This window comes from Chaetomium tenue (genome assembly GCF_020726465.1).
Source record: "Chaetomium tenue strain MPI-SDFR-AT-0079 chromosome Unknown F5144scaffold_1, whole genome shotgun sequence".
NCBI lineage: Eukaryota > Fungi > Ascomycota > Sordariomycetes > Sordariales > Chaetomiaceae > Chaetomium > Chaetomium tenue.
This window is the reverse complement of record NW_027117329.1, coordinates 2,018,271-2,030,862: the sequence shown is the minus strand read 5'-3', so window position 1 is coordinate 2,030,862 and position 12,592 is coordinate 2,018,271. Positions and strand designations below refer to the sequence as shown.

Below are 12,592 nucleotides of genomic sequence, written 5' to 3'. Positions count from 1 at the left end.
AGCGTACAGGAGAGATGGAAAAGGCAGTGGGGCCAGGGGACAGGGATCGGCAACGCGCTGTCTCTGGGATTCGCTAATATTGGACGAATACCCCACCAAAAGGGGAAGAAATACAGTGTCATTAGTTACCGCACAGGCGACCTCAGCTGGGTGGCAACTCATCAAATGCACCAGACCAAAGTGATTGAGGCTGCCTGTTCGCGGTCTAGGGGATTTCTAGGCGAGATTCGGGTTGGTTTCAGGGGCGGGCTGGCCAAGCAAAAAGATGACGGTCGGAGAGAAAAGGAGACAGTTTGTGCCACGCATCCGATGGGGAAGTAACAGATTCTCAAAGCGCATCAACATGTGCCGTACGCGGCACCATCCATACACGTAGTTAGAAACACCCCGCCGATACCGATCGTCTCGAGAAAGCGGTGGGTGACAGACCGCCGAACTAATGGGGGCGGCTGACGCTAGCTAGGTACTCGCAGGAAATTCGGAGATGGACCGATGAGACCGGGCATTTGATGCGGGATGAACGCATCGCTACGGAACAACCGAAGAGAAGGATTCCGTCCACCTCCGATTTGGCCGGATCGAGAAGTTGTACGAAGTACATGCATGTATACTACTACATCAACTAAACTACATGTCCAATATGCGCGCTTTACGGTCAGCTTTGACCCGACGAGATGGACCTGGAACAGGTCAGCATGTATTATGTGGTTGCACAAAGCCGCTTCTCGAGGCCCAAAATCCTCAACCGGAAATACGCCTCAAAAACATGGCCCCCATCAACAATCTCGTTGTTTTTTAAAAACTCTGGCGCGGAATCCAGGCCAAGACCACAATTGGAAGGCGATGCGAAATATTCGTTACCTTGACTTACCGTAACGAGGTAAGGAAAGTACCTTGAACGGGATTCCTGGTCCACATAACTAAAAACGGGAACCATGGGCGATCCTGGTTCCACTCATCTCCTTGGAAGCCTTCGAGCCGTTTCGAGTCAACTTCGAGTTAACAAAGCCGTTCTTTTAGGCTTTCTTGTCATCATTCTCTGGATGCATGACTTGATGACGCAGTCGATACAAGAATTGGTCAATGCTTGGTCCACCGATCGTCAGCTCCGAGACCTAACATGTCAGCTCACCCACAACTGAAGCCGCAGTTTTTAACGAAGTTCTGTGGTTGGTCCACAACAGTGTCATTTGGGGCGCATCATCGCCTGTATTTGATCAATGGAGTTGCTCTCTTGTCCTGGTCAGCTTCAGCGCTTAGGTCCGTCCGCGGATAAGCGGCACAGTAACTTCCTACCCACTTGTTCTGGAGGCCTCACATGTCAATCGTCCTGTCCGACAGACATGTTGAACATGAACGACGACGCTTGACCTTGATTGGGACTTTTGGACGAACTAACCCGGGGGCAAACAAAGGGGCTACCCGTCCACTTCCCGTCTCGCTACAACGGTTACAGGCTCGAGACAGGCTATTAAATAGTCGAATTTCGCCTCCGCCCTCAACCCCTTAGGTGTTCCACCATGGTGGACCGCCGTTGAAATGCCACAACCCGGTCCCTCCATCGTGACCACGGTCGGTGGAGCGTCTGTCTTGGGTGACGTTATCACGCGAGCTGTTGCTGCTTCCGGACCTGCCGTGTGGAAGCGTGGCGGGGTGTTTCTGGGATGCGCAAAGCGCTTGAGTTCCTTAGGACAGGGCAGAACTGTTGACCAGCTGTTTCCGGATTTTCACCCAGACGGTTGCTCCTCGTGGGGGTATATACCGGCTGGCCTTTGGCGAACCCACTAAGCCCGACCCTCACTGCCCCAAGCCTCGGTAACCACTACCCCCGGGATGAAAATCTACAAAATCACTTGCAAGACTGGTGTCGCTCATGGCCTTGGTACGGAGGGACCAGGAAAAGCCTCAGAGAATGCACGACTCGGATATCTTGTGATATCACGGTTAACATGCCTTGGCGAACCTCTGTCAACAAACGGGTCGAGGATAGGACTGAAGGGTTCATCCACACTCAAGGGCCCATCCTTCATGAGTTGTCCGCTGGTAGGCAAATATTTGGGAACCGCAAGAGGCAGTATGCCAGCCAGCCAACCAGTTTGACCCAGGTTTATGGCCGAGCCTAAGCTTAACGTGGTGCAGGTCCTCCGCCAGAGACTAGCTTGTCTATCCCCAACCTATTCTGTATTTTTGGTGGATATCATTAATCGTAAATGATCATAAAACACATCTATGCCGCCGCCTTGGCCTTGTACTTTGTAGCGGCTTTATCAAACAGCTCGTTCTTCTCAGCCAAGTCCACCAAGAGCGGGTGCTCAGCATTGGCCTTTTGGAGAGAGCTAGAACCTTGTTAGACATCGACTGGCTAATAATCTCTTCGGTGGGGGGCGTACCTTAATGCTTCCTCGGCACTCTTCCCAGTAATTACGCTCAGAACCAACAGGTTGGCAATGGCCTCGGCGTGCTCGGGCTCCTTCGTCAACGCCTGGTCCAGCGCAGCCTGCGCCTCCTCTGTGCGGCCGAGGTGCAGTTCGGCAACGGCCTGTGAGACCAAGGTCCGTACTGATGATGTCGCGGGCGCCTGTGCCAGTTCCTCGAAAACGTAAAACGCTTGTTGGTATTTCTCGCCGCCCTAGAAAACATCAGAATGGTCAGCACCCAAAATCATAAACAGGAAAAAAAATCCGGTTATAACTCACCAGTCTCAAGCCAACCCACGACTCGGCGAGGTTCACCAGCAGGCTATCCTGAGCCCACCGCCGGGCAGCAGCGACCTCCTTGACGGCGAGATCATTCCTGTTATTGTGGAGATGAATCTGCACAATCAGCGCAACGGCGTCCACTATCCCACAACCACGTTAGCCTTCGTTGTACAACAACCAACCCCCCTCACACACAACCCAGCCCCAACCAAACAAAGATAAAGAATAAAAAAAAACCCACAGCTCCCCTGATGCTGTCCCAGCAGCGCCAACGCCTCCTCGCTCTTCCCCGCCGCCTGCAGCACGGTCCCACCCAGGACCTGCACGGTCGCGTTATCCGCACTCTCCGCCGCAAGGCTTTCAGCCGCGGCAACGGCGGCGTCGACGTTGCCCAGCGCAAACTCAGCCAGGGCCGCGACGGCCTGCAGCTCGGGCTCGGCAGCGCCCTTGACGTCGGCGAGGGCCTCGGCGGCCTCCCCCAGCGCGACGCGCGCCCGCAGCTGCAGCACCCGCGCCGGGAGCGCGTTCTCGGGGGAGAGGGTGCTCGTGTCGAAGGTGAGGACTTCGTGGTATTGGCCTTGGTGGAAGTGGTTGTGGATGTTGATCAGTTCGCCTTCGGCGGAGTAGGGGTCCATGGTGGGGGATTGTTGTGTGTCGTTGGGACGTCTTCTTGGGGGGAGGGGTTGTTGTTGGTGGTGGTGAGAGTCGGAGGGGTGGTGTTGGTTTGGGTGGTGGGTGTGTGCTAGATGCGCTCCGTGCTGTGATCGAACGTGGGTTGAATTGACCGACGTGGAGCTTGTGATGCGGGACAAGCCGCGCCAAGATGTGGTGGTGGGAAGAGCCAGCACGGAGGATGTCGGGTTAGGGTTAGGGTGGCTTGGAGCAGCTGAACTCTAGCTTGGCCCAACAAGGACTCGAGAGCTTCTTCCACTTCACCAACATGGCAGTGATTAAAAAGAGACGCCACCACCAACTTCACAAAAGCAGCGGTCCCCTCTCACTCCGTCACCTCTAGAACCACAGTGTTTACGGCGCATAATCCACCGACTTGCAGTTTTGCCACGCCCCGGCCGTGAAAACGGGCTGGCAGAACAAACATCATGCGCGGAACGAGCCAACATCAGATCTGACCCAACCCAAAACGATGCCAACCGCAGTTCTCCTTCGTGAGGCAACATGTCTTAGTTATTGATGGCTGGTGTTGCGGTCAGCCCACCACTGCCGCCTTGGCGCCTTAGCTTCCCAGCCTTGTCAGAGCCGCTAGGTGACAGCCAGGAGCGGCGGCGCAGCAGAGAAGATATATCCGGTGGTTTTCGGATCCGGCTCCGGCTCGCACCGAGCTCCCGACCTCTTGGATGCAACGGGTTGCATCGCCCGTCACCCAGCCTGGGGGCACAGGACTCACAGGACTTGCTGAGATGAACCGTAATCGAGTGTGGTGTTTCTCCTCGTACCTTCGGCGCAGACGTGGCCAAGGGCGTTCTCGTAAAGGGGGCAAAAACAAAGTCCAATAGCACGACATACCACCCCTGGCCATGGGTGAGAATATTTGGACATTTTCTCAGTGAAGAACAGCTAGTTATCGCGTCAAGAAGTGTGTCTCTTCTCACTTTTCATGCTCTCTGCGTTGACACTGTCAAGTCTTGGATTAACGAAAGAAGGCCTGCGCGACTTTAATTTCGCTTCTCTGCCCTGCCCCTCGTCCAGGCGCGTAAGATGCGTATTCACGGTCTGATGTGCGGAAACCAACGTTGAAGCCCGGGAGAGTACTGTGTACATAGTAGGTCGTAAGTTGTCAAAAAGCGGCCGGGCGCTTAACTTAAAATGGTAATTAGTCCAATAATTGCAATTGTGGGTTTTCCTAACCTCCCAATTTTGCCCAAATCCTCCTCCTCCACAGCATAATGAATGAACCAACAAGCGACGATCTCGTGGTCTCGCCTCCAGCACTTCCCCAGGCAACCATCACAGGCCCCTCAAGGTTCGATCGCCAGCGCCAACCGCACGGCATAAATGATTCCCAACTCAAATCGCCTCTCAGCTTCAACCCTGCAATTGGTTGTTTGCAGTCGCAAATAGCAAGAGGTCAAAGCTCGAAACAGTACCACCCCAGAGCCTCTCCATGTCAGGCTGTCTGTTTCTTTCCTAAAAACCGATTGGTTGTTGTAACTTAATCACCGGCAGTCCATCAGTACCGTTACCAGCCGCGGTTGCATTCCCCGGGCACGGCGTGCAGATGGCGGTTGGAAGAGCCCTTTCCGCTGCAAGACATATGCAACGCGGGTCTATTTGGGGACTCGTAGGGGCAACGCTTCATCGACCCGGGTGATCGAGCCTCTCATGCTTCAGACAAGATGTTCTGATTCTCGTTGTTTCTTGAGCAAGTTGATGAAGTCTCGGAACCGAGACCCTTCGACCATGATCATGACCAGCTCATCTCCATGCACGGCTGCGGCACCGCCAAGACAGGCCGTCTTAATTTAGCAACTTCCCAGTCGGGATGCGAGCTCACCTTCACCAGGTCACAATGTGGCGTCCAATGCCGAAGTAGAAATTCTGAGAGACAGTTCTCCATGTTGGTAGCTTGGGTCTCACATCCGGCCGCTGGAATCACGCACCATGGCGGGGCAGCGATCGCCCCATACCGTGCACTTACTGAGTGACCTGCAGTCGGGACCGCACAATCCCCAACATGCACCTAATCTGTACGAGAGATCCTTCGATGGCTGGGTTGGGAAAAACTACGGCCCATCCGTATAAGACCGATCCCTCCACCCTTACCCCTGCCTACACCCTCGCCGCCCAGCCATGCGGGATTCCTTCGAGACTCCACGGAACTCGGAAACCTTAAACTCAAGTTTGCGAAGAATAATTTATTTCCCCTGCTTGCCTAAGAAGCTTTCTTAAACAAGCAACGCCCAGCCCTGCTGCCCTCCTATGTGTCCCCAACGCACAGTACCCCCATCTCGGCTTCCGCCATGGAAACGGTAATACCCCCACGAGACCACGGCCCGTCGACATACCGCTACACGTGGGACGAGAACGGCGAGGTGACCCAAGTCACAAGGTGCGTACGGCGCAGTTCCCTTCTTCAGACGACACCAACGTCAAGCCCTCGACGACGAACTACTAACCAACACTGACACTCTCACCAGAGTAAGAGACTCGCGCTCCTTTTCCACAGAACGCCTCCGCCCCGGCCGCCAATCCGCCCAGTGGCCCTTCCAAAGCATCATAACAACCGACAGCGACCTCCCCCGACCCATATCCCACTACTCGACATGGCAACAACCACTCCCACTTCCACCACCATCACCACCACACGTCCAACAATATCTCGACGACCTCCCACCGCATCCCCTAGCCAGCAACCCACCACCTCACCCCTTAGCCAGCCACCCACCACACCCCCTAACCAGCAACCCCCCCTCCACCTCCTTCACCCCCTACCGACCACCACCCCACCCAACCACCACCTCCCCCTCCCCAACCGAGCGCGACATCGTCCCCGACTACGTCCGCAACTTCTTCCTCCTCCACCGCGCCACCCCCGACCCCACCACCGCCTCCCCCTATGCCAACAACCACAACAACCCCCCTCACGGATCACCACCACCACCAACAACGCCAGCGGCGGCCGCCGCGGCAGCGTTGTATGACCTCCCCAGCCGCACCGCCACCCCGCAGCACCATGGTGTCGAGCTGGTGGTGCCGAAACGGCGGAGTGCACTGCATCGGTCGAGGGTGGCGGATTTTTTTGAGGGGTTTAGGGTTAGTGCTGTTAGTGGGGTGAGTGGTTTCAGTGGGGTTAGTGCTGTCAGTGCCGGTGCTGTTAGTGGTGTCAGTGGCGATGGTGATGGTGGGGGCGGTGGTGAGGGTGGAGGGTTTGAGGCCGGGTCGAGGCCGAGGTCGGGGTCGGGGGATGGGTTGGGGGGGTTGGGGGCGGAGCTGGGGCGGGTGGATAGTCGGGAGGGGGTGCCGGGTGGGGTGGGGGAGGAGCAGCGGTTTTTTCTTGGGGAGGGCGTGAGGGGGGTGGGGGAGAAGGGCGGTGTTGGGGGCGGTGGTGTTGGTGGGGGGAGTGGGATGGGGGGGTGGAGGGCTTGGAGGGGGGGCGGGTGGCGGGCGGGAGTTGCGATGATTGTGTTGGCGACGTTGGTGATACTAATTACGGGGTTCGTGTGTTTGATCGTGGCGATATCCGGGGTGAACGGGGAGTCGGCTGTTTTCGAGGGGAGTTGTGGCAGCGCGGCGGCGGTGGATTGGGGGCTGCATGCCGTGGTTAATGTGTTTGTGGTGGTTTTGGTCGGGGGCGCGAACTACGCTTTTCAGGTCCTCAGCAGCCCGACGAGGGAGGAAGTAGAAGCAGTGCACCAGCGGGGGGGTTGGTTGGATATTGGGATCCCGTCGTTGCGGAATCTTCGACGTATCGAGGGTGGCCGCGCGTTGCTGGCCGTTGTGCTTTTAGCGACGGCGGTCTTTACGCAAATAATGTGAGTGTTTCGCTCAAGAATATGCATCTGGAAGACTAACCGGAAGCTAGGTATAATGCTGTAATCTTTGTTTCGCAAACGGCGCCAGACTACAAAGCCGCCATAGTCAACGAGGCGTTTCTCAGGGGCGCGGCGTTCAGTAACGATATTTCGAACGACAGCACCGGTTTCAGTCGCCCCGACCTCTTATCCATCCAACAACGGGCAGTCCGAGGCGAGCTTGTCCGCCTTCCCACCCTCGCCTGCATCGATCAGCTCAGCGCAGCTTTCGAAACAGAGTACTCCGCTGTGCTCCTAATCTCGAACCTCGATACCCTCTCTCTCCCCCAGAAATCAGGCGGGATTGTCACAAACCTCATCAACGGCCTGGCCCCCGAGGGACCATCCATCTTGTATTGCCTAGCCCAACCCGCGCCCGCTCCGACTTGCGAAGTCAACCTCAACGCACCCCTACTCGGCACCGTCGCCCTCCTCAACTCGATTGCCCTCGTGGCCACAGCCGCCCTCCTCTTCAAGCGCCCGTCATCCTTCCGCCCACTCGCCACCCTCGGCGACGCCATCGCCTCCTTCCTCGAAGACCCCGACCCAACCACGCAAGGAGCCTGCCTCCTCTCCAAAACCGACATCTGGCGCGGCCGCTGGCCCCTCGAAGCAGCCAAATACTGGGTCCCCCAAACCCACTACTGGTTCCGCAGCGTCTCCCTCCCCCGGTGGATAGGCACCTTCCTCCTCTGGGCCCTCAGCACCAGCCTCACCGCCGCCGGGCTCGGCTACTCCACCTCCCTCTCCCGCTCCAACCAACTCACCCCCTTCGGCACGACCTCCGCGCACGCCCTCCTCCCCCTCCCCCGCAACACCCCACCCGCCGCCGCCGCCCTCCTCGCCAGCCTCCCGCAACTCCTCCTCGCCCTCCTCTACCTCGCCACCAACGCCCTCCTCACCACCTACCACCTGTCGCACGAATCCTCCCTCTTCGCCACGGGGCCCGCCCGGCCCCTGCGCGTGTCGTCGTCGGCCGCCCGCGCCGTCGGCGTCCAGCACAGCTCGCTCCACCTCACCCTCCCGCGCGCGCTCTCCGGCCTGTTGATGGCGTTCTTTGCTGGTTTGGCTTTCGTGCTGCGCCAGAGCTGTTTTGCTGTGGCGGTGCGTCTTGTGGATGTGCCCGTTTCGCGGAACGCGCTGCCTGTTGATAGCGATGACGGCGATGGTGTGGGGGGTTTGGTGGTGGTTGCGCTGGGGTTGAGTGGCGTGGGGTTGTTGGTGCTGCTTGCTGCGCTGGTGGTGCTCGCGCTGGGGGTGTTGGGGTTGGGGCTGCGCCGTGCGCCGCCGGCGGGGCTGGTGAATGGGGAGATGCTGGGGAATCCGATGGTGTTGCCGGCTGGGTCGTGTAGTGCTGTGATCAGTGCGAGGTGTCATCCGCTGGCGAGGGAGAAGGGGCTGGAGCGGAAGCCGGTGATGTGGGGTGTGGTGAGGGAGGGGAGTGGGTTTGATGCTAGCCATTGCGCGTTTACCGCAGGGAGAGCTGGGGCGGTTGGGGCGGGGAGGAACTACGCATGATTTTATTTTCCTTTTTTTTTCTTTTGTTAAGGTCTTGGGATTTAGGATGGGATATGGTCAGGGGGGATATTGGATATTGGCGTTCATGGCTGGGAAATATGTCATGTTTGTTTTATGTTGTATACCCCGTTCGTTGGTATACCTTAGAATCTAGAACTCCTGAATAGGCAGGTTGGGTGGTATAGAGATGGGAATAATGACACTACTTTCTTGCCTTGGATTTGTGATGGCATTCTGGGGTGAGCGTAAATGGAGACCCAAGAATGGCGCAATCGTGAGATCTCCACTATTCTCCCATTTTCCATTTCACATTTTCTGCCTTCGTTATTGACGCCTCACTCAACAACACACGTCACGAATCGGAAACAAACTAGACATTATTGGCGAGGGATCAAGCACGGTTATAAACCCACTTTATTAGCTTCGTGACCCCTTTCCAACATCTTAGTGGGCACCCGTAGCCGAAACCCAAATATCCAAACTCGACTCATACATTCTATAAACATGGTCAGTAATACTGCAAGTTTGGTGTTTTCGGTGTAAGATAATGATAAGCCTCTAATATTCTCTTCCAGGTCCACGCAGACGCATCGAACTTTGCCCAGGGGGTCACTAAGGAGGAGGCCTACCAACAGGTCCTGATGCAAGCGGAAGGTCTATTTTATGAGCAGCGAAATTGGGTACGTAGATTGAACTCCCATAAGTCCGTTTAGAGTCTGCTCTAATTCCTGGACCCCTATTCTCCATCTTACCGCATCATTATCGTTCATCATCACTAACCACTCTCCTCTGCAGGTTTGGTGAGGAACCCCCTGAGCTCCCCTCAGAACCAGCCCCTGACCAACACTAACATCACCCCCCCCCCCCTACTACAGCAACCTCTCCAACGTCGCCTCCCTCCTCTGGCACGCCTACCAATCCCTCCCCTCCCCAAGCAACGAAGTAAACTGGACCGGTTAGTTGCCCCCTCCTTAACACCCTCAACCCAACCCAACCCACCAACTAACCCCCCCTCCAAAAAAAGGCTTCTACACCCTCGACGCCCTCTCCCCCCCCTCCCGCCGCCAACTCATCCTCGGCCCCTTCCAAGGCAAAGTGGCCTGCCAAACCATCGCATTCGGGCGCGGGGTTTGTGGAGCGGCGGCCGCGACAGGCGAGACCCAGGTGGTGTCCGACGTGCACACGTTCCCGGGCCACATCGCGTGCGACGCGGCGAGCCGGAGCGAGATTGTGGTGCCGATTACGGTTGCTGTGGCTGGGGAGGAGGAGAGGAAGGTGGTTGCCATTATTGATGTGGACTGCGCGGCGGTGGGCGGGTTTGATGAGGTGGATCGGGTGTGGTTGGAGAAGTTAGCGAAGCTCATCGCGGACTCGTGTGACTGGCCTTAGGAGGGGGTGGTGGAATATGGGGATGGATGGGGGCCTTGAATGCGTGCCGGGCTAAAAGGTTGCCGTGGTTGATACACTCTTCCATCTTGATGCGAACATTGACTTATACCCTCAGGTATCGTTAATTAAAGAGGCTTGGTGCCAGCCAACTATGCTAATTCCATAAAAGAACCCCCATCCCGAACAGCCAAGTCAAATCCCCATTCATTAGCTTTACTGGACACGATCCGAGTCCAGCCCTGGCCTCCAGGCCACCAAAAACAATGCGAAAATAAATTTCTCAGATCTCGATACGAAGATCCCTTACTGCCACCCTTACAAGAGTAGGGTCCCACCAAGACTCAACGCCATCACCAACCCGGCGATAACGAACGGTGCCTTCTCTAGAGGCGTAGCGTTCATACCCGCCGCATTATCGCTATTGTTTGGCCTGCCAGTGGCGGTTACGGTGCCCGAGCCAGGCGTGGCATCACCAGTGCTCGTCCCTTCGCCAGCGTTCTGCGAACCATCCCCCTTCAGGCCCGGCCCGGCACCGGCGCCGTCCGACATGAGCTGCGGTACTCGTCAGTGACAACGAACTAACAAACTATCAAAGAGGCATGTATGGAAATGGTCATACCTTCTTCGCACCCGCGGGGATAGCAGGTAGAAGTGTGCTGTCCACTAGCCAGTTTGCGTCCTTGGTCGGGCAGGCAACGGCCCGCGTGGTCGAAGTGAAGCCGCCGTCACCCTTGGGTGCCGGGTTTTGCTTGAGGGCCTTGGCGAACTTGTCGAACCCCTCCTTCTTCTCAATCTGTTTGGCCTTGGGGCTCGGGATCTTGGCGATTCCGAAGCCGTTGGCCTCGAGCGCGTACTCGTACATCAAGCCGCCGGAGTAGACGTGCGTCATCTTGTCACTCATGAGCGCCGCCATCTCACCGAAGTCGCGGCCGTTGGTTGTGCAGCCGTATTCGGAGAGGCTGTATGTGGTCAGCGATAATGCGAGCTGGTGGATGGGAGAAGGCTCACAAGATGGCGATGCCGTAGTCGGTGAAGTTTTTGACCTTTTGGTCCCAGCCGGATTGCTCGAAGTTGGTGTTACACCAAGAATAGTCGTTCTGTATGCGTTAGGGCCCGGATCAGGGAGGCTTCATCCCGCCAAAGATACTTACAAAAGCGAAGAAATCGCTCCTCTCGTCTTCGGTGCCACAGTTCATGTAGTGAGCAAGCTGCATCCGGTTCTGAGAGACGTCTGCGGCCGAATAGCCCACCGGCACGGCGCGGTAGCCGCGGCTTTTGATGTAGGCACGCATGTCACGAGTGACAGCTTTGACATAACGGGCGGCCTTGGTGCTCTTGACATTTTCGTTGATAACTTCATTGCCAGAGAAGAACGCCAAGGTGTTGTCGTACTTGATGAACTCGTCAACCGACGCGAAGATGCTCTGAAGATACTTGGTGTTGTACGACGGAGCAGGATCGAGGCGGTTGATCGAGTACAGCGGGTTGTTAGCGTCGATGACCACGTAGATGCCAGCGTCGGCCAACGCCTTCATGCACTCGTCGTGGCTGGCCGAGTTGTCGGTGGTATAGACGCGAATGGTGTTGATCCCTAGTTCCTTGAATTGGGCAATATCACGCAGACAAATATCGGTATCAGCAAGGGGGTCTTGCATGGCCGATGAGCCGCCTGGTTGATAGTCTACGCCCCGGACGTAGAAACGGGTATCGCCTTGCCAGAATGCTGGTGCACGCCATGTTAGTAACGATCCTCTGCATCGATCTAGATTCCCGTTAGAAATCCCTTACCATTTCCAGATACAGTGACAGTCGGCAATGTCGCCCGCTTGCTGGGAGGCTCTGGCAGCGTCTCTGTCGGTTTCGCTGCCACGGGCCAAACGAAGGCGGCTCCCAAAACGGATAAAAAGGCGAAAGGTTGCATCGTGGCGCGCGGGAGGATCGATCGCCAAGTTCAATGCCAAGTTCAATGCCAAGTTCAATGCCAAGACGATTGTTGAAGCTTTGGGAGATGAAGGTTGTCGAATTCGATGCTGGATGGCAGTTGATGAAGAAGAGAGCGCAAACGCAATGATGGTGATGGTTTAAAAGGAAGTTAGGCAGGACACGTGAAACGTGAGAGAGATTGCGGGAGGAAGTTGATCAACCTGAGAAGACAATCTGGGCGTTCCAAGTCCTACGCAGTGTGGCAGTGTGGCAGTCCAGACTCCAGAGCAAGATGGAGGGACCATCCTTGTCTCCAGAGGGTGAGCCAGCAAGAAACCGGTTACCTGTTTTCCATTCTCCATCATGGGAAAGAGAGCATGGCCGTAGTTACCCACCTGCATTGGATACCTTACCTCCGGGTTGCTCCACCGTCGAGTCGATCCTTCCCTGGATCTATCCCGTCCGATAGTACCTCGTCTGTTGTTGAAGTTGATGTTTTTAAGTTACTTAGGCTATTAATTTGGATAGCAATGC

General features: G+C 56.4%; 4 protein-coding genes across 4 annotated transcripts; 2 read left to right on the top strand and 2 right to left on the bottom strand.

The window, feature by feature from the left end:
- Positions 1–2,163: 2,163 nt before the first annotated feature.
- Positions 2,164–3,491, bottom strand: F5144DRAFT_26650 (coatomer epsilon subunit-domain-containing protein). The gene is made up of 4 exons (XM_066783586.1): positions 2,941–3,491; positions 2,697–2,839; positions 2,391–2,629; positions 2,164–2,336 (listed from the first exon to the last, which is right to left on the bottom strand). The coding sequence occupies exons 1-4, from the start codon at positions 3,332–3,334 to the stop codon at positions 2,228–2,230; spliced, it is 885 nt and encodes a 294-aa protein (XP_066648202.1). The 5' UTR covers positions 3,335–3,491; the 3' UTR covers positions 2,164–2,227.
- A 3,266-nt stretch (positions 3,492–6,757) lies between these two features.
- F5144DRAFT_522677 (uncharacterized protein) lies at positions 6,758–8,965 on the top strand. The gene is made up of 2 exons (XM_066786748.1): positions 6,758–7,189; positions 7,240–8,965. Exons 1-2 carry the CDS (start codon positions 6,783–6,785, stop codon positions 8,744–8,746), a joined length of 1,914 nt encoding a protein of 637 aa, XP_066648201.1. The 5' UTR covers positions 6,758–6,782; the 3' UTR covers positions 8,747–8,965.
- An 83-nt stretch (positions 8,966–9,048) lies between these two features.
- F5144DRAFT_26577 (GAF domain-like protein) lies at positions 9,049–10,293 on the top strand. The gene is made up of 5 exons (XM_066783583.1): positions 9,049–9,253; positions 9,322–9,426; positions 9,542–9,546; positions 9,622–9,701; positions 9,771–10,293. Exons 1-5 carry the CDS (start codon positions 9,251–9,253, stop codon positions 10,133–10,135), a joined length of 558 nt encoding a protein of 185 aa, XP_066648200.1. The 5' UTR covers positions 9,049–9,250; the 3' UTR covers positions 10,136–10,293.
- On the bottom strand, positions 10,234–12,056 carry F5144DRAFT_501445 (Glucanosyltransferase-domain-containing protein; the record flags this gene model as incomplete). Its single annotated transcript, XM_066786396.1, has 5 exons — positions 10,234–10,687; positions 10,755–11,094; positions 11,144–11,232; positions 11,287–11,858; positions 11,924–12,056. 5 exons carry the CDS (start codon positions 12,054–12,056, stop codon positions 10,451–10,453), a joined length of 1,371 nt encoding a protein of 456 aa, XP_066648199.1. The 3' UTR covers positions 10,234–10,450.
- Positions 12,057–12,592: the final 536 nt, after the last annotated feature.

Excerpts from the sequence above, each read along its gene's own strand:
- F5144DRAFT_26650 (XM_066783586.1), bottom strand. The coding sequence starts at position 3,334 with ATGGACCCCTACTCCGCCGAAGGCGAACTGATCAACATCCACAACCAC. Across the intron at positions 2,840-2,940 it reads GGGACAGCATCAGGGGAGCT|TGGACGCCGTTGCGCTGATT; the intron begins GTGGGTTTTTTT and ends GTTGTGGGATAG. Across the intron at positions 2,337-2,390 it reads AGTGCCGAGGAAGCATTAAG|CTCTCTCCAAAAGGCCAATG; the intron begins GTACGCCCCCCA and ends ACAAGGTTCTAG.
- F5144DRAFT_26577 (XM_066783583.1), top strand. Across the intron at positions 9,702-9,770 it reads CAACGAAGTAAACTGGACCG|GCTTCTACACCCTCGACGCC; the intron begins GTTAGTTGCCCC and ends CTCCAAAAAAAG.
- F5144DRAFT_522677 (XM_066786748.1), top strand. The coding sequence starts at position 6,783 with ATGGGGGGGTGGAGGGCTTGGAGGGGGGGCGGGTGGCGGGCGGGAGTT. Across the intron at positions 7,190-7,239 it reads GCGGTCTTTACGCAAATAAT|GTATAATGCTGTAATCTTTG; the intron begins GTGAGTGTTTCG and ends ACCGGAAGCTAG.